At 37.9% G+C, this 19,521-nt stretch overlaps 2 protein-coding genes across 5 annotated transcripts in view; both read right to left on the minus strand.

Annotated features, from left to right (window-relative positions):
- l1cama (L1 cell adhesion molecule, paralog a) overlaps positions 1-9,223 on the minus strand; it is a 60,874-nt gene extending 51,651 nt beyond the window's left edge. For all 4 annotated transcript variants that reach the window (XM_058763289.1, XM_058763288.1, XM_058763287.1 and 1 more), the window contains exons 1-2: positions 9,021-9,223; positions 1,760-2,142 (exon numbers count right to left, since the gene is read on the minus strand). The gene's annotated coding sequence lies outside the window, so the exon portion shown is untranslated. The remainder of the gene's footprint in view (positions 1-1,759; positions 2,143-9,020) is intronic.
- Positions 9,224-9,342: 119 nt separating this feature from the next.
- The window catches only part of huwe1 (HECT, UBA and WWE domain containing E3 ubiquitin protein ligase 1), a 47,073-nt gene continuing 36,894 nt past the window's right edge, over positions 9,343-19,521 (minus strand). The window contains exons 76-89 of the mRNA XM_058763825.1: positions 18,536-18,668; positions 17,636-17,841; positions 15,955-16,220; positions 14,464-14,566; positions 14,054-14,203; positions 13,734-13,979; positions 13,495-13,612; positions 12,583-12,723; positions 12,173-12,460; positions 11,983-12,088; positions 11,769-11,886; positions 11,497-11,678; positions 10,583-10,773; positions 9,343-10,402 (exon numbers count right to left, since the gene is read on the minus strand). Coding sequence (XP_058619808.1) covers positions 10,300-10,402; positions 10,583-10,773; positions 11,497-11,678; positions 11,769-11,886; positions 11,983-12,088; positions 12,173-12,460; positions 12,583-12,723; positions 13,495-13,612; positions 13,734-13,979; positions 14,054-14,203; positions 14,464-14,566; positions 15,955-16,220; positions 17,636-17,841; positions 18,536-18,668 — 2,351 coding nt within the window. The 3' untranslated portion in view covers positions 9,343-10,299. The remainder of the gene's footprint in view (positions 10,403-10,582; positions 10,774-11,496; positions 11,679-11,768; positions 11,887-11,982; positions 12,089-12,172; positions 12,461-12,582; positions 12,724-13,494; positions 13,613-13,733; positions 13,980-14,053; positions 14,204-14,463; positions 14,567-15,954; positions 16,221-17,635; positions 17,842-18,535; positions 18,669-19,521) is intronic.

Below are 19,521 nucleotides of genomic sequence, written 5' to 3' on the forward strand. Positions count from 1 at the left end.
TTTAGGCTAAATGAAAATTTGACAATATCATGGTATTATGCCGTTACATTTTAAGTACCTTGGGGTGACATGTAAATATAATTTATGAATATAAATTAAATACTGTACCATGCTTTTGTAAGGATAAATGAAAATCTGTAATTACACAACAAAATCATAATATTAAGATTATATTATTTAAAGTAGCTACAAATACCACATAAATACCATGGTGCCATGGTAACAGCATGTTTTACAATTTTATGGTATTCTTTAAAGTTCCAATGTACTTCCACAGTACTTTTATGCAAGAGAAAATGAACAATTTTACAAAAAATATCAGTATTTTGATGCCATTTTTAATGTACCTTGGAGTACCATGTAAATACCATGGTTAATGAATATAATAAATCACTGTGGCATGGTACTACTACAGTACTTATATTGTAAAATTAAAATTGAATGTTTAATTTAATGGTAAAATAATGCTATTCTTTAAAGTACTTGGAATAGCATGAAAATACCATGGATATGAATATTATAATATGTAATATAAATATAATCACTGTACTAAAAGTACTACCACAATACTTTTGTGTAATAAAATAAAATAAAAAATGTATTTGGAAACCATGAAAACCCTATAATATATACAAAATTTTTGGTTTTTGTTGAATTTAATATTTTATATAGATTTATATAGTGCGATATGCCCTAAACTTTGCTAGCAGTGCTAATAATTTGCAACCTGAGCGCTGTAAGAGAGACCCACCCTGAATCAAACATGCTGGCGCGCCGCCAGGTGAGTGTGTCTGCATTTAAGACACTGAAAATAAATGCAGGCCCCACCCAATGCTCTCACGCTCATATATTTGCTATTGCTGCCTGCCCCATCAAAGCGTCATTATTTGTTTTCAGTACCGCACACATCAACACACCACTGTGAGGGGCAGCACTGCGGACCACCAGTACGCTCAACACCACAATACTCTCATGGGTGATTAACAAAATTACACGGGGGGGGGAGGGAGGACCAACCATATACATAAAACATAAATTATTAACAACATCACAGTGCTAACAAAACGTGCACTTTCAAACATTAATGCATTAAAGAACACTACAGCAACTGTTCCAAATGAAACAACAGCCAGCTATTGCTTCTATTAAGTAAACCTTATTAAACAAAACAAATGTTTGCATTAGGTCTTGATCAATATGAGGCTGCAAAATGCAACCAAATCAGCACATGCAGTAAAACAGGCACAAATGTTCAAAGCAAGAGCGCAGTCCTGCATTAAAGATGAAAACAGAAGAGCCTGTTGCTGATTTCACACGGGATGAGTGCAAATCCACAAGAGAACTGTTTCTGTTTACGAGACAGGGCAACTCAAGGAGCGAGACAATGTGACATTGCAAAAAGAAATCTTTAAAAAAATAAAATAAAATAATCAAACCGCATTCAGCATCTCTTTTAACACACAGAAGTTTAAATAAAATATTATTTGCTTTTTTCATGCTTAAAAGGTCTAAATGTAACACTATAGGAATGAATTAAAAAAAAAAATCCATAAATGATAAATACAACGATTATTTTGAATGGAACAGCTCCAGTTTGCAAGACCACACACCAGCCTCACTGCTACATCACTGCACCTTAAGTCTCAAAGGTGTGATCATCAAACCACAAGAAAATTCAGCAAAAACAAGCCGATTCTGTTTGACATCCATCAGACACTAAATGCTATTGACATCGTCACTGACATCCTTCTCCACTTACCTCTGCAGTTCAGAAACGGCTTCGGGTTTCCGTCCTCCTCTGGCAACTCTGTTGTTTTATCTGTCCCTGAAGGTTCTTGTGTCTCCTGCTCTGTGTCAGATTGATTGTGGCCTCTCTTCACTGCTGATGCTGCAGTGCGAGGAAAACACACCCTCTCCTGGCTCCCTCGCTGCCTCTCCCCGTCTCTGATTGGCTGCCGTCAAGAGCCAGTGACATCACCCTTTTTTCTTCTAGCTCCCTGCCTCTTTTTCTTCACTCTCCGCTTCTCCTCCCTTCCCTTCATTCTCTGACCATTCCTTTATTGTCTTCATCCTGATTTCCACTCTGCATTCCCCTGGTGCCAGATGAAATGTGTCCATAATTTGGTCGGTGATTGGCAGGATCTGTCAGAACAGGAGGAGAGATTCAGTCAGGCAGAGGAGGGATGACATGGTAAAAGGCAGAGCGCTGTTCTACAGCACCATTAAAGGCTTCTTGCTGTTGGTTTGGTGGGCGCGAGTAATAAGGATGAGAACTATATATTATGCTAATTAGAGCATTGTTATGCAGCATTTGTATGGTGTGGCACAGGGAAAGCTTTCCATTCATCCTTCCCTACACTCTCTCCTTGAAAGTGGCGGATGAAATATAGAAAGAGAAGATCCAGGAGTGTGTTTTTTTGTGTGCGTGTATAATACACATATGTAGTGCAAAAATAAATAAATAAAACAAAATAAAAGAAAAATCACTTTCTTAATCACCATTATTGCCCCCCCTATATTGATATATAAAAACTTAGCAAAAAAAGAAACAACCTATTTTCAGGATAATGTATTTAATTATCATTATTTATTTTATTATTTTCTTTCAGTAATCCAAATTTTTATTGAAAGCACTGAAATTATTATTATTATTAATTATACATAGGACACAGAATATGACAGATAAAATAAAAAAGGAAAAAGGGGGAAATACTGTATTTTTACTGTATACTTTACTGTAAAATGATACTGTATTTTAAAGATAAGACACCTTTCATATTTCATACATATATTTTTCACACCTATCTATACATTACATCTATTTTACATTTCAAAAATTCTTTATTTTCTAATTGTATGTATGTATGTATATATGTATATGTATACTATTTAACAACGCTGTAAAACAGTAATATTGTGATTACATTTTAAAATAAATTTTCTATTTTAAGATTTTATTGCTCCAGTTTTCAGTGTCACATATTTAAATGATTCTAATATGCACAGTAGTGTGTATATAATGCATAAATTTCTCATTTTATTTTAATATATTTTTTCATGTTTGAAGCATAAACCTTACTAAAGCCGTTTAAAACTGTAAATATATATATATATATAGAGAGAGAGAGAGAGAGAGAGAGAGAGAGTCAAGATATACAATTTCACTTCAAGTGAAAAAAACATTTAATATTTCAAAAAGTAAAAATATTAATTATAATTATATTAAAAACATATTTAAACCATTTTTACAGTGTATATGGAGATTATACATAAAGCGGAAAGGTGTGAAATAAACTGTGAAAGGGTAAACCTTTCATTTATGCCCTCTAAACGATCTTAACCATTTTATTTGTGAATGAAATCACTTCTGGGAAATTAAAAGTAAAATCTGTTCAGCCACTCTTGAGGCTGATGTATTGTGACTAAAGGAGCCTTTTACTCAAACTAGCGCACGGTTGAATGACAAATTAATCACGCACAATTTGATTCATGAGGAAAGGGGACTCCATGCAAAATGGCAGATTTTTCTACAGATTCTGATGGCAAGCAAGGTGAAAATAAGCAATCAGACACTCCCATCTCTCCATCTACACAAATCAAGCACACTGCAGACGAGTCTGTAGGTATACAGTAAAGGTCAGTGCTTGTGAGTGAGTTAGAATGAATCTCTTTGTTATGTGACATTATCTGGCTTTGTGTTCAGTGCCACACTTACAGGAAGAGTCATTCCTGCAGGTGTGTCATGACACACACACACACACACACACATGCTGAAAAACACCAGTCGCTGCCCTTTAACCCGGAAACTAATGCCCAGCCTTCTGTTAAAGGACCTCAATTTGTGACAGGCCCATGAGCACATCCCAAATCAGGCAGGACAAATGAAGCTTGAAGGTTCATCTTGAAAACCTCGCACAGGGAGTTGCCAGTTTGCATTAATGGCATCAAATGCAATAACAAAAGCTCATGCAAAACAGCTGCTTTGAATAAGTATGATTTTCCAAGGCTACAAATAGACTGTCAACCACCAAAAACCAAATTACAGCGATATGATCAAAGGACGATTTGATGGGAATTTTTGTATCAAACAGCTGGGCTCTTTTCTAAAATAGCGGCACTCTAGAGATGGCGCTAAAGTGGTGGAAAAAATGAGCTGGAAATGAAAGCATGGGATGCTGTATTTGATTATTTCATTGTCCCTGCCTACTATTTAGTGATTTTTATTATTTTTAACTTTTTTATAGTTAAGTCAAGAACAACACAAAGATGAGGGATTGGGCTCAAAATGCTACACGGATCAGATTCAAACCCGCACCCCCACAAGCTCAAAATAGCAATTCAAGAAACTTTCTTTTTTGTAGCACAGTTATGACCTATATATTTCATAATTCACAACACTTAAATAGCAGAGAACAGTTTTAGTCGGAATATTACAATAGTTGTTGATTCTGTACTACGTCACTGTATTCTTCAACCTAAAAACAGCAAGTGTTTTATTTTGATTCATTTTAAAATTGTTTTAAATTTAACATTTATGATTTAATAAACATTTTGTCAAGGTTTCCCAAAGCCTTTGAGTTTAATGAAAAGTTAAAGGCACTTCATGCTGTTGATAAACTGAAATATAAATATATATATATATATAAAATTGGAAGTGGTTTTAAATTGCAATAACAAAATTGTTTTGAGCATGAGACTTCCTTCAGAAAAATTACAAACTCTACCAATTCCAAGTTTGTGTATGTGTGTGTTTACAGTGGGGCAAAAAAGTATTTAGTCAGCCACCAATTGTGCAAGTTCTCCCACTTAAAAAGATGAGAGAGGCCTGTAATTTTCATCATAGGTATACCTCAACTATGAGAGACAAAATGAGGAAAAAAAAAAAAAATCCAGAAAATCACATTGTAGGATTTTTAAAGAATTTATTTGCAAATTATGGTGAAAAATAAGTATTTGGTCAATAACAAAATTTCATCTCAATACTTTGTTATATACCCTTTGTTGGCAATGACAGAGGTCAAACGTTTTCTGTAAGTCTTCACAAGGTTTTCACACACTGTTGCTGGTATTTTGGCCCATTCCTCCATGCAGATCTCCTCTAGAGCAGTAATGTTTTGGGGCTGTCGCTGGGCAACACGGACTTTCAACTCCCTCCAAAGATTTTCGATGGGGTTGAGATCTGGAGACTGGCTAGGCCACTCCAGGACCTTGAAATGCTTCACGAAGCCACTCCTTCGCTGTTCGGGCGGTGTGTTTGGGATCATTGTCATGCTGAAAGACCCAGCCACGTTTCATCTTCAATGCCCTTGCTGATGGAAGGAGGTTTTCACTCAAAATCTCACGATACATGGCCCCATTCATTCTTTCGTTTACACAGATCAGTCGTCCTGGTCCAAAACATGATGTTTCCACCCCCATGCTTCACAGTAGGTATGGTGTTCTTTGGATGCAACTCAGCATTCTTTCTCCTCCAAACACGACAAGTTGAGTTTTTACCAAAAAGTTCTATTTTGGTTTCATCTGAACATATGATCATCCAAATGCTCTCTAGCAAACTTCAGACGGGCCCGGACATGTACTGGCTTAAGCAGGGGGACACGTCTGGCACTGCAGGATTTGAGTCCCTGGCGGCGCAGTGTGTTACTGATGGTAGCCTTTGTTACTTTGGTCCCAGCTCTCTGCAGGTCATTCACTAGGTCCCCCCGTGTGGTTCTGGGATTTTTGCTCACAGTTCTTGTGATCATTTTGTCTTCCATTTTCTAATAATTGCTCCCACAGTTGATTTCTTCACACCAAGCTGCTTACCTATTGCAGATTCAGTCTTCCCAGCCTGGTGCAGGTCCACAATGTTGTTTCTGGTGTCCTTTGACAGCTCTTTGGTCTTGGCCATGGTGGAGTTTGGAGTTGGACTGTTTGAGGTTGTGGACAGGTGTCTTTTATACTGATAACAAGTTCAAACAGATGCCATTAATACAGGTAACGAGTGGAGGACAGAGGAGCCTCTTAAAGAAGAAGTTACAGGTCTGTGAGAGCCAGAAATCTTGCTTGTTTGTAGGTGACCAAATACTTATTTTACCGAGGAATTTACCAATTAATTCTTTAAAAATCCTTTTTTCTCATTTTGTCTCTCATAGTTGAGGTATACCTATGATGAAAATTACAGGCCTCTCTCATCTTTTTAAGTGGGAGAACTTGCACAATTGGTGGCTGACTAAATACTTTTTTGCCCCACTGTATATATACACACACGCACACACAATATATACATATACACACACACACGATCTGCATAAATAAATAAAAATAATTATTTTTAATAATTACAATTATTTGTAATTACATATTTGTATATGTAATTCATGTATATGTAATATATAATATGTAATTACTGCATAATTACATATTTTCTGCATGATTGTATAGGAATTACTTAACTATTTTCACTATTTCACAAATTGCAAGTAAATTTCACAAATAATTATGAAATGGCAAGTAATATATCAAATTAAACGAAGTTTAGTAAAATCTACTCCAATAACATTGGTTTTATATATATATATATATATATATATATATATATATATATATATATATATATTTATTTATTTTAACCGTGCAGTCAACTGTAAATGTGGCACTAATTGTAATATTACGTTTAAGTAATCTGGACTTTTGGTCCATCAATAATTCATGAGTTGGAGAGAAGCCACTGAGCTCTGCCTCCATCATTACCCTTCAATTACTCAGTGATTAACACTAGGTCAGACCATCAGAATGACCTCACATCCACTTAATGAATTCAATTAATCTATTAGCAGCCACAAAATAACCAAGCTAAACCAGCGACCCCAAGAGTGGTCCCATGTTGTAACGTGCATTTAAATGCAACATCTCTGGCTGGAAATGTCAGGTTAACCATTACCGATCCTATCTGCATGATGTTTTAGATCTGCAAGAGAGGCCAGAGTGTAACACACTGATCTCTTCATTATCAATTCAGTCTTTTGGTCACAAATGCAGACAAAACAGCACCATTGTTTCATCCAGCTTCTCTCCTCAGGATCTAAAGTGGGACAAGCTATGACGTTAATCTCTCTCTCTCGGTCTCTGGTTATTGTGCTGAAAATGAGTGAGAGAGATGAAGATAAAGGGAAACAGAGACCAGAGATGAAGACAGGAAGGAGAGAGTCGGCGCTTGATTTATAATGGCCACTGCTAGAATGCAGAGTCTGTTCATAAGTTAATTTGACTATGAGGTCATGCCAGCCGCAGTGGTGTCTGTGCTACTGGAAAGAGGTTTTCTCAGCCTCTGATTTGAACAGAGACTCCCAATCCATTTCCAGACTGATGAAAAGCAAGTGAAGCAGAAGAACAAAGGTGAGAAAACATTTAAAAGGCAACATTTCGGGTTCTACAGTGGGATTCATTGAACAACCGGTGAAAATGTGAAAGATGTTGTCACTAAAAACGCAACTGTTAATTCAATCGCATCGGCTTTTCACATAATGTCATAGAATTGAAAGATCTAAAATTATGCTCTGAAAAATATCAGTACATTTATTTAAATCTCAGTAGCTCTTAATTGTTTCCCATAAACACAGTCACTGATAATGTTGACTAATGACATACGCATAATGGCCTAAAACTAATTGTAACATGCTCTGCAAACAATATGATTTGCTGGATCATACAGTGAAGCTTTTCACAGCTTAATATAATAGCATTAAATGGGACGTCTGTTCAGGAAATTATCACTAGCACTACTCAAGGTTAAAATATACATTCTCATTTAGGAGCATGAAGTTAATTGCCTTTCAGTTGGCCTGAAAAATGAAGCAGCCCATTTATTTCCTTCCTTATCATCTCTCCAGGATAGTCAATATGTGAGCTGATTTATGCACACTGCACTACACTAAAAGTGCTCTGGCTTTCCCTCAAAAAACACACTTCGTTAATGAACTGGCTTTATGCCTTGCACTAGACATTCTCCTAAATATAAATCTGTATATTTAAGGTAATAAACTCTGACAACTGAAAAACATTTAGGAAACCATAAGAGCAACTTTGTTTAGGATACCTGCACAAATGCTTTCTCCAAACTGCTTGCATTATTAATAACTATTGATTTGTTTATTGATCAGGCAAAACAAAAACAAAGGTACGAGTTTAATCAAAAATCATGCATACATGTCACCATAACTGATTACTTTTTACCTGAAAGAAAATATTTAGAAAAGCATTAGTGTGTAAATTTAATAACTAATAGATCACTTCACTCCCTCTGCTGGCTAGTCTGAAATGCAAAATCACAACTGATTAGTCAAATATTATGAGAAGTTTTTCTGAACATACAATGTTGAGGTAAACCACCGGTTTTAGTCCAACCTTGAAAATTATGTTTTTATAGCAAGTCACATTGCATACACCTTTAATGAGAATTAAAACGATTGAATGAAAACATTAATGATGGAAGTGTCCGTTATTTGCAGATGCATAATTTCCTTCACTGTTAGTGCTGGAAATTAGACCTAGATTTGGGGAAAAAGATAAACTTTCATAGTCTGCATAACAGTGAACTATAGGCACATGCTGATGGTTTAACCATGCTGTATTCTGGTCATTTTGACCCAGAGAGGATTTTCTTCTGCCTGAAAATGGTAGTTAAATGTTATCACACTGGACTAAAACTTACTCAATTTGCTCACATTGTATAACAACAACCCCCCAAACGAGACATATGAAACAGGTTTTATGCGCTATAATTTATGCTATATTACTACCAAATATTAGATTCCAATTTTTTAGTCTCAACTTGCTTGCTTTCAACTAGGCTGTTTTGTATTTCTTTTTGAAACCGATTAATCTGAGCTCATGCAGATCAGTTACAAGCAATTTTTAAATGACTGGTCATTTTTGGAACACCAAATTTGAAAGAAAAAAATAATTTCAGGGTTCCATGGAATAAACAGAAGAAACATTGAAATTCAGGAAAAGATCACAGCTCCAACATCCTCTCTCACCTTTGATCTCGCACTTTATGTTGAGAGCTGTCAGTCTAACCAAGTGGACTCCTGCAGTCTGGGGAGAGGAGGAGAAAGCAGGCGTGATGAACTGTATCCTAACAGCACGGATGCCCAGCAGGGACATTACTGGAAGCTCCAGATGGTCTGAGCCACTCATTGCACTTCACACCAGCTCCCATGCAAAAAGAGTGGAAGAGGGCGAGGGCAAGAACAAAGGCTAAAAAGCCCGTCCTAAAATGCTGATAAACAAAAACCCAAAGCAATAAATGTGACACTCATGCAGGTGATCAATAACTGGACAGAATTCCTCATACATAACTCAGGATGAAGAATAGAGCTTTTAATACTTGGACCCCACAGCATGTGTCAAGTTAGTTTCCATGGACCTCCATCAGTATATTTCTTAACATATAAATGATATTTGCTCCTGTTAGTGCAAATGTGTAAGGCATACATTGAAACAACTCTAGAGGACACAGTGGGCTCATTTTATGCATTTATTTATGTAGCAATTTACGTTCTGATTAGCTGCTGAGAGGCTGCATCAGCAGTTGGGTAATAACCGCATGTGTCTGAGCACCCGCGGTTCAATGTCTCAGTCCTTCACTTCTCAAATCTGTGTTCCTCTCCAAAAATACCACAAAAGTTGCCTAAAAATGTCCCCGTTCTGAAAATCCCTGCATGTCTGCAATTTCACCAAAACCTCACTCCATGTTCTCGCCCTCCCGCCCTTGTCCATGACTTCCCCTCCCCCAAATTAAAGTTCCCATTTGCAAAGCTAGTGAGGTCACACATTAGCAACAGAGGACAATCAACTTTTTTTCCCCCCCGCCAGAGGGTTACAACCATCCTCTTTACACACAAAACAGCCCTCTCTTTTTTTTTTTAACAGCCAGAGAAGAACAAAAAAGATTAAACATAATAAACTCCCAAACCTTTTGTACAGAGAAACCAAACTAAATGGAGAAAATGTCTTTTATATTAGTCCGCAGATATCCTTTGTGATCCTCTCTCGGGCTCTGTAATTTTAATAGGGAAGTGAGACACACACATATACCAAATACAGTTCGGTGTGTCAATGAGAGGCTCTGTGTGTAGTAGGCAATGTCAATACATCTCTGTCACTCGTTTAGCCGTCCATCTGTTTGTTTTATGTGGATTAGAAGTAGGTCTTGGCCGTATGTATGATAGTGTGAATATGCATGTGTGTCATAAGTTAACAACATGTAAGTCTACATATCTCTGTGTGTGTGTCTGTGTGCAGGTTTAGGAGTCTTTAGGCCAGTCCAAAGCCTTCAGAACATTCCTGAATGGCCAGCAGCAGCATGTGTCTTAACTTCTCGTAGCTCTCATACGCTGGGAGGTCCAACTGGTTAAAGCTGGTAGGAGAGAGAGAATAAGAGGTGTGAAAGAATTTTTGGTTGTGCATAAGACCACAATTGTCATGTAATAAAGCAGCTCTAAAATCTACATGCTACATTGCATGCATTATGGAATTTCTGAATGCATCGTGTGGAAACATTTGTATTGCGCGTCTTGAGGCATCGGGGCTCATTTACCAAGTGTGCGCAGAGGGCAGGCGGTCAGTGGAGCGGTCGTCTCTGTGGATCTGGAACTTCTGGATGCCATTCATTCCCTCCAATGCAGCAAAGCCCTGCAGTGGCACTTTAGATGTGCCTGTAACAAACTGCAGGAATTTTGCCCGGTCAGCCTGGTCAAAGGATCGTAATGCACGCCAGAACCACTGGATCTGTGGGAGAGTAAGGAGGACAGAAAGTTGAAACCAGGTAGAGAATACATCTGGATAAGTAAATGCTTAAATGGGCTATTAAGACAAAAAAAAAAAAGAAAAGTACAAAACATAGTAGGAAAATATCTTGCAGGCTATAAAATTACAAAGTGTTGAAGGATTAAGTTCTAAAACCCAGAAATGAGTCAGGATTTCTGCACTTCCACTGCAAAGTCAATGGGTTTTTGGTGAAATGCCTGAAATAAGGTCTGTGGCTAACAAGTTCAAGATATCATGGTTTATTCTACAACGTAAAATACATTATCCCACTTTGACTTGTCTTGAAAAAGGTGGTTGCTAACAAGTTACAAAATGGGACTACAGAGATTATAGGGGGACATTCTATTCTAATCTGCTATTACATAGAGATTTAAATAGTTGTCGGAATCCTAAGCACTTATTGGTCATAGAGCTTCTTTTCTTCAATAATCCAAAAGTCAAATGGAAAAGTTCTATTGAGAGAACCAGGGTGACGCTAAATTCCAGGCTGGCCTGCAAAAATACGTCATCTCTGCAGCACTCTATTGGTTACGGTCCTTTCCTTGGCTGTGTGACAGCAGTAAATGGCATTTTGATCAAAGATCAAGGAAAACTTCAGAATGATGTGCAGAGATGAAGACATCAGTCATAAAACAATAGTAAACAGATTCATTTCATATTGTCCTTTTGTCCTTGTGTACAAACCTGAATAGAACTGGATTGATATTTGTGGTATTCTGTATTGGCCTTGAGGTCGTCAATGTCGATGGTGGGCAGGCCGGAGATGAGCAGCTCTAGCTCTTGCTCAGTGAAGATGGAGATCAGTCTCTTGGGGATGATCTCATAAAAGCCCTCTAAGAAGGCAGCCAGCTGCTTACGGATTGCACCTGAGAAACACAGATGTTTCAGCTCTCTGATAGACTCCTGAGCCTCCTCGTTCCTCACTAGCAGTGATGTTTATTGGAGTGTATGCTCACCTGTCATCTTCATCTGGCAGACCAGATGCACATATTCTTTCTTATTCTCCTCTGTGACAATAATGTTTGCACCATTGGCCTTCAGATCTCTCACTTCACATACGCCAAACTCTTGGACCTGTGAACATGAGGTGGTGATTATCATGCCTGTTTCTCGATACCTAAAAATGACAGAAATAAGGTAGTGTGCTTGTAATCAAAATGAAACTCCCACCTCTGTGCTGAATGTCAGCTCGTAGCCCAGAGTGGACACGTCATTCTCCAACAAGTAGACCAGACCCTGGAAGAAGGGATAGTCTTCGCTTTCCATGTCTGTATACCTATGAACCACAAAAAAATTCAGCTTGTTTCATAAAGATCTTTGAGATAAATAAGACCTAAACCTGACAGATTCTTGCTGGTACCTGACGCTCTTGCCCAGGATGTGCTTGTAGAAGCTGCGTGTGAAGTAACACTCTAATAGCCTGTTGTCATAGACCGCTTTAGCCACCACACGTCCCACAAACTTGAAGTAGCTGAGATGGTTGGGGTTGCAGTGGGAGGATGGGTTGATGGTGTAGGTGACCCGGTCGCCAGGAGAAGTGCGGAACAGGGCGTACATAGGATTGAACATTTCTCTGGAGATGATCATGTACCATTCCCTTAACAGGCCACCTGCATCCTGACCCTCCTCTCCTTCAAAGACGATATACCTGTAGAGAAAGAAACCATAAGAATAAAACTAAACTGCCCTGCTCTTGCTGCTATCTGTAAAATACTAGGCATGTTTGCGTGAGAGAGAGAGTGGCAGAATGAGAAAGCATGATAGATTTACAGTCTGTTCTTCATGTCCTCTGGGCTTTTGCGGTGCAGCTCTCTGTAAGAATCTTCAAAGACATGGTCTCTCCTCACATGGACGGCCATATCCTCTTTCCTCAGGCCCTCATCAAGACGCTCCAACTCCTGACGGAAATACCTAAGAGACACACTTGTTAGATAAAATACTTAACCCAGAGAAAAAAAAAAAAAAGAGAAAGTAGAAACCCAAATAAGGACAGAGAACCCCCTCAAAAACTAAGTAATAAATTTATATATATAAAAAAGAACACAGAAATACATGTAACTGGGTTTTATTTCACCCCCAAAACCGTAAAATAAAAATGGTAAAGTATATTTTGCATATACAAAAAGTCTGTTTAGATATATTGACGACAGCACATTTTCCACAAATTCTAATCACTACATTACAGATGTTTTACTTCTGAGTTTTTGTAATTCTCATTCTCCATAACGATTCTTATTAGACATTCACTACTTTAATACACTAATTTATAATTAGAATTACAGCAAAAAAAAAAAAAAATCATGTGTCATACAATAGCGTTGTCAAAAATACTGACTCCGGTACCAGTCAGTACTTACATTTTTAATTGACTCTTAAAACACTGCTGATTGGCCAATGTGTTCACGTGCTCAACAGATATGACTGTGATTGGCTACAATGCTCTTCGCTTCACACTCTTCACTGAGCGCTTACACAGAAGCACACGGGAGAGTTTGAAAGCAGGCATCTGTCCGCGGAGTGTCTATGTGCAGATATATTAGGCATCCGCTGAGAGACGCGGCTTTCAAACTCTCCCGTGTGCTTCTGTGTAAGCACTCAGTGAAGAGTGTATGACATTATTATAATATTTTAAATACTGTTATTTTTTCTTTTGAATTTAGCCAATAAAAGGCAGTCTCTTACTTGCGCTTGACATCAAAGTCCAAGATACGGATGTAGTCAACCAAAACGGCGAATGGCCCATCTGCCAGATGAGTGGTGGACTGTCGCAGGATCTGATTCAGCACTGTGCGGTGGGTCTCTGTTTAAGACAGAGAGGGAGTTCATATCGGGGACAGCCTTCATCAGTATTCATCATGTGTTCCTCTACACTGTGTACCTCCATAAGGGACCACAGAACAGCTTGTGTTTGATTGACTCACCTGCGAAACGCAGGAACTTCTGTGTGTCTGGAGGCAGGTTGGAGGAGATGTGCATAGAGGAGGGCTCCCTGGAAAAGAAGGGGTCCAGAGAAGAGGGGGTGGCAGGAGTAAGTGGTGCGGGGGACAGGGGGGGTGGCTCGTCCTTGATGTGTGACAGCTGGCTCTCTCGAGTGTCTCGAACCGGAGGTTTGCTTTCCCGCTCAGTGGCGTGCACCAGGAAAAAGGCCTCCACTGCAGGTTGTAGCACTACAGCAGAACAAAGAGAATTGTTAGCACAAAATGATTCCCTAATTTCTAAAATCATTCAAAAATAAATATACCTAAAACGGCATGTTGGTCATGAGACTCCTCAAGCTCTTTCAGACACTCCCCTAGCATATCCCATAGCTCATCCAGCAACAGCTGCTCACTCAACAGTGGCAGGTCAGGCAAACGCTCCTCTTGTTCCTGCTGACTGCTGCTCTCTTCACCTACACACAAATCATATTTTAACGTGCATTCTATATAAACCAGTCATTTCAGACCATGATTTTTCAACGCAGCACCAGATAAGCACATTTTCATCCATTTTCACAAATTAATTTAAGATCAAATAACTGGTAGACACCTTGCAGTGCTACTATAAATTAAAGCAGTCACGTATGATTAAAAAACAAAAGTGATTTTTATGCTATAATTCCAGCCACTGATGTTCCTAAGACATCACATCTACTGTTTCACAGGACCTTACCTAATGCTGCCTGGTCCTGCTCTAGGGGTGAGGGCTGGTCCACATCCATGGGTGAATCATCTCTTTGAGCTGATGGGGGCTCGGCAACAGAGTGCACCTCCGACTGAACCAGGGGAACCAAGGAACAGGGTGAGATTCAATACAATTCCCCCCGACAGAGAAGAAGAAACAAACAGTGTATAATGTAGGAAAAAAGATGAAATGGTGGTAATCACAGACTGAAACCAGAAGCAGTGCTTGAGACTCAGTGTAATGCATCAAAACATTCAGACATTTGTCGAGAAAGAGGGGGTTGGGATGAAGCTTAGGCAAAAAAAGCATAGACAGCCAGCCAAAAATCAAACCACACACAAAGAGACAAAGCCAGAGACGAGAGAGAATCACAAAGCTGGATGCATGCAACATTCAAATATCTTAAACACTGCAGCATACAGTCTTTGTGCATTAAATGCAGCACAATGCAGTGGAAGGCAGAGCAGTAGAGAAGTGGAACAGAGATTTGGGGTTTAGAAAAGAGTCACTGGTCTGGTAGGTTTTATGGCAGAATTACTTTGTCACTGGAAAACAACTGTGAGTTCAGTGTAAGTTTAGTAACTTTTAAAATAGTGTCCAGTGTTTGACAAATATAGCTGAGGTGATCTTTCAGACGATGCAGAGTTTTAATTTGAACTGCAAGCAAATATTTACTTGTATCATGATATTTGATGTTTAATCAGGGCTTGGCAGTATAATAAATAATTGAGATTTCGCAATGATTTTGTTGGTGATATAAAACTAAGCATCATGAGTTCAAAGTCAGTTTAACTGGAATTTTTAAGGTTTCCTAAAGACCTTTTTGACAGGACGTTTCACCGCTGAGTATGAAAACATTAAATATTATAATACACTCAGGTTTAAACAAAAATGAGAGCTGGAAAGTCTTAAATCATTTTTGCATGAATTTCCAAATTTCTTCTAAACTGAAAAAAGGTAAATATTGTAGTTTACCCAATTTATTACTAAATTATTACTATATCAATACTCGACACAAACTGTTTAGGAAAAAAACTCTTCATTTATTTTCTCTAGCTTGCTTTCTGATCTAGTACTGTAATAAACCCGGTATTGTATACTATGGATATTGTCTGCTAAATACATAAAGGTAAATGCAGTAAAAAAAAAAAAAATCTAATTTTTACTGTATTTTACTTCTTATATTAAACATTATGAATCTGAGGTACTGAAATACCATCTACAATAGAGACAGGCCTAAACAATAAATATTGTCGAATAACTGAGAAACATTTTTAGCTCTTTCGTCCTGCCCTATGTGCAACATATCCCTCAAAAAAAACTGGATTGTAACTTTACTAAGATAAATAAGTCAGTAATAAGTGATAAGTCAGAAAGCATCATTAAGAAATACTCAGGACATTATGAACAACATGGGTATGTGTGAGGGTGAGTACAGTCAGTAGCAGTCTGCCTGCTGTCAGTGCGGCCCATGCTAACCGTGGCTGCGCTGGCCGTGCCAGCGGGGGGGTTGTTGGTTGCAGAGGTACTGGGGGTGGACGATCCAGCCACAGCCACAGCCACAGCAGCAGATGCGGATGCAGCAGCAGCAGCGGAAGAGGATGCAGATGAAGAGGGTGGGGGGGCCTGCTGTAGACGGCGTGCCCTCTGCCCCTCTCTCACCATCTGAATGATGGCGTCTGCTTCAGCCTCTAACTGACGGACCGCAGCCTGGATACTGCTGGCCGAGCCCAGACTGGTCGAACCTGGAGAACACGGAGACAAATGGAGAATAAATCTAGAGAGTAGGGATGTCAACAACTAATCGATGATCGATTAATTGTCGATAAGAGATGCAATCGATTAAAGCAGTTTAATTTTGGGCTGCGTTCTGCTCATGCGCAAAACACATGCAAGCAGCTGTGAGTGACGTGACGCGAAAATAATACACTAACGTACAAATTACGCTTTTAAGGTGATCCAAACTTTAAAAGTACATTAAAACAGAAACAATATAAATTTATTTTGTATTGAAATGTAGTAACTAAGTCATGTTTAATTATAATTTCCCCAGATATAATTGTTTCATACCGGGCTCTGCGCTTCGACAGGGCTGTGGGACACGAGCAGGACAGGTCTATATAAAGGCTTAGGCTATAATTCATAATTTAATTTGTTTCTACGTTAGATTTAATTTGTGGGCACTGTCTAGGTTTCATTAATTTGTTCCAAGAAAACCCATGATTTAACTAAAATAAGGGAACGAATTAAGTCATAGGAACGAATTCTTAATTCATGGCCATGAAATCTTTCATTTCCCCCGCATGCTTATTATTAAAATGAATATTATTAAATTCCTGGAAACTCGTGACCAACAAGCAAAACAGAACACAAAGCCGCATATGTCTTTAAATGTACAGGTATCAAACAGCATGAATGCAACCGCAACCACGATGTAACATTTGCCTGCTAACCCATTATTTCTCTCATAAACAAAGGTTTCTACCTCACTTGTGTCATAATACTCACATTAAAATGTTTCAAATGGGTAACCGTGTGTTTTGCCGTAGCACTGCCGATGGTTTTGGAAGCAGATCTCTGACCGCACGGCGCAGCCCCACGGGCCGCAGTTACGTGTGGGATCATTTTATTTTAAATGCCAATAATATCAATTGCAAACATTGCGATTGTGTTTTAAATTAAAACAACGAATACAATGAAACCATTTAAAGACGCGCATTCAGCAGTCTCCGTGACGGGATCTGAAACAGCCAAAGTAAAATGATCCATACTACGGCGTACTCTCTTCATTTTATCAAATGATCATAAATCACATCTATTCATTTTACAGTCCTGCTACTAGCCTTTTATTTAGACTAAAACCCATTTAATTCAGAGAAAGCCTACGTTTTGAGTGGCATTTGCACATCTTGTCATGCCGGTGAATATAAGCCACTGCTATAGACGCATTTCACAGTATTAAGGTGAACAATTAATTGATCGTTAATTTAAACGACGATCGATCATGGAAATGATCGAAAATTTACATCCCTACTAGAGACCAGTGAAGCTGTCTATAATCGCTCAATGGGAGAAGAGACTCAACTGAAAGCTTCAATATGAAGCATGGAAATGTTCTTAAAGGATTAGAGGACGCCTCTGTGTTAAAAGAGTGACTTACTCAGTCTTCCTCCTGTCTGCTTAGCTTTCTTGTTAGCGCGCCGTGTGTCTTCTCTAAGCTGGATGATGACCTGCAGCACGCGCAGGAAAAACTTCTGTGTGGAGGTCTTGGATGTGAGTGAGCTCATGCAGGGCAGCTGCAGCTCACGACCACCTAACGTGCGCTTCTGAGCTGCCACGATCACCACACTCTCTGACCCATCAAATCTGCAATTCATTTAAAAACAAGTCAACAGTTACAAGCTGTTATTGTAAAGAACCCTTTTATGGAGATGGGAGATAAAGTTCTGAAAAAGTCTGCAGCAAATTTAAATTTTCACTAATTTAGCAAAAGCTTTTATCAACATTAACCACATTAAATAGGATTTGAACCAGTTTATATCTAGAGGCTATCATTCAACAGTTTGAGGTCACTGTTTTTTTTTCCCTTTTTTGAAAAATTAAGACTTATTTAGCGAAGACAAAAGAAATGATCAAAAGTGAAAGTAAAAACATTTATAATGTTTCAAAACATTTCTATTTCAAACTTTCTATTCATCAAGGAACCCTAAAAAAATTTATCAAAGTTTTCACAAATATTAAGCAGCACAACTGTTTTCAGCACTGATCATAAGAAATGTTTCTTGAACACCAAATCAGCATATTAGAATGATTTCAGGAGGACTGAAGACTAGTGAAATTGCTGCTGAGAATTTAGATTTGCCATAAAAAAATGCCATAAAATTTGCCATTTTAAAACATTTTTATAATAGAACATTTATTTTATATTGTAATAATAATAATATTATTAATTCACAGTATTAATGATTTTTAATCTTATTTTATAAGTTTATAATAATAGTCTTAAAAAAAATATCTAACCTACCCCAAATTGTAACAGAGGTTGAAAGTTTGTCCTAACCTGCTGGTCATCTTGCCCTTTAGGCGTGTGGTGATGGATGGGTCCTCATGAGAAGCTTCAGGAGACTGAGCATCAGCACGTGCTCTTCTCTGCTGCTCCAGGTTATACTCCCTCAACTCCGCCAGTAAAGTGCCTAAATACAGACCAGAAGCAAAAGAGAGAGATTACATTTCACATTTCAAAACAGGTTATTTACAAACCTTCATGATGGTGATAACACAATCACAAGTACATTAGCAGATGCCTTGCCATATACATATAATATATGGGTCAATATCACCATAGAGTGCATTTCAATCCTCACAATACTCAAATTTTGGTTTTAATTTCCCATTCGCTTTGTCATATCATAAACAGTACACACTCAAGTACTAAGGAAACATATTAGCTGAGCTCCCACAAATTTTTTTTTTTAGATAATTATGGGCCATTATTTGAAGTATAAACCATAATATATGTCCACCCTGTCATGTACATATATATTACTGTTAAATACATTTTCATTGCAAAATTAAGATGCAAATTATATTTTCTGAACGGTATGATGTCCCTTTCCTAATCAGGGTTATTAAAAAAAATATATATAATAAATAATAACAATAATAATAATAATAAATAATATAATTGCATCCTCAATCACATTGATACCACCCCCATTAATTTTAGTTTTGAGCAATATTAACTACAAATGAACGCTATGTCCACCCTGTCATGTTTATGTCCACTATCGAGTCTAAGTGGCCAACAGGGTGGACATTTTGAGCTTCAATTAGCATATTAGCTTACAACAAACTGTGACTAGCTAAATATTTAGTCTGGCTGTTGAAGAGAATTTGGTATATTTAAACTTACATATTTTGAAGATACTGTATTTGAACGGGACCTAGCAAAATAACACGCATCCTCTTACACAAAACTAAACAAAATCTAGAAAACGTATCTAAAGAGCCAAGTAATGCTTTTGTTATGAATATAAAAACTTAACA

Source organism: Onychostoma macrolepis, chromosome 23, assembly GCF_012432095.1.
Source record: "Onychostoma macrolepis isolate SWU-2019 chromosome 23, ASM1243209v1, whole genome shotgun sequence".
Taxonomy (NCBI): Eukaryota; Metazoa; Chordata; class Actinopteri; order Cypriniformes; family Cyprinidae; genus Onychostoma; species Onychostoma macrolepis.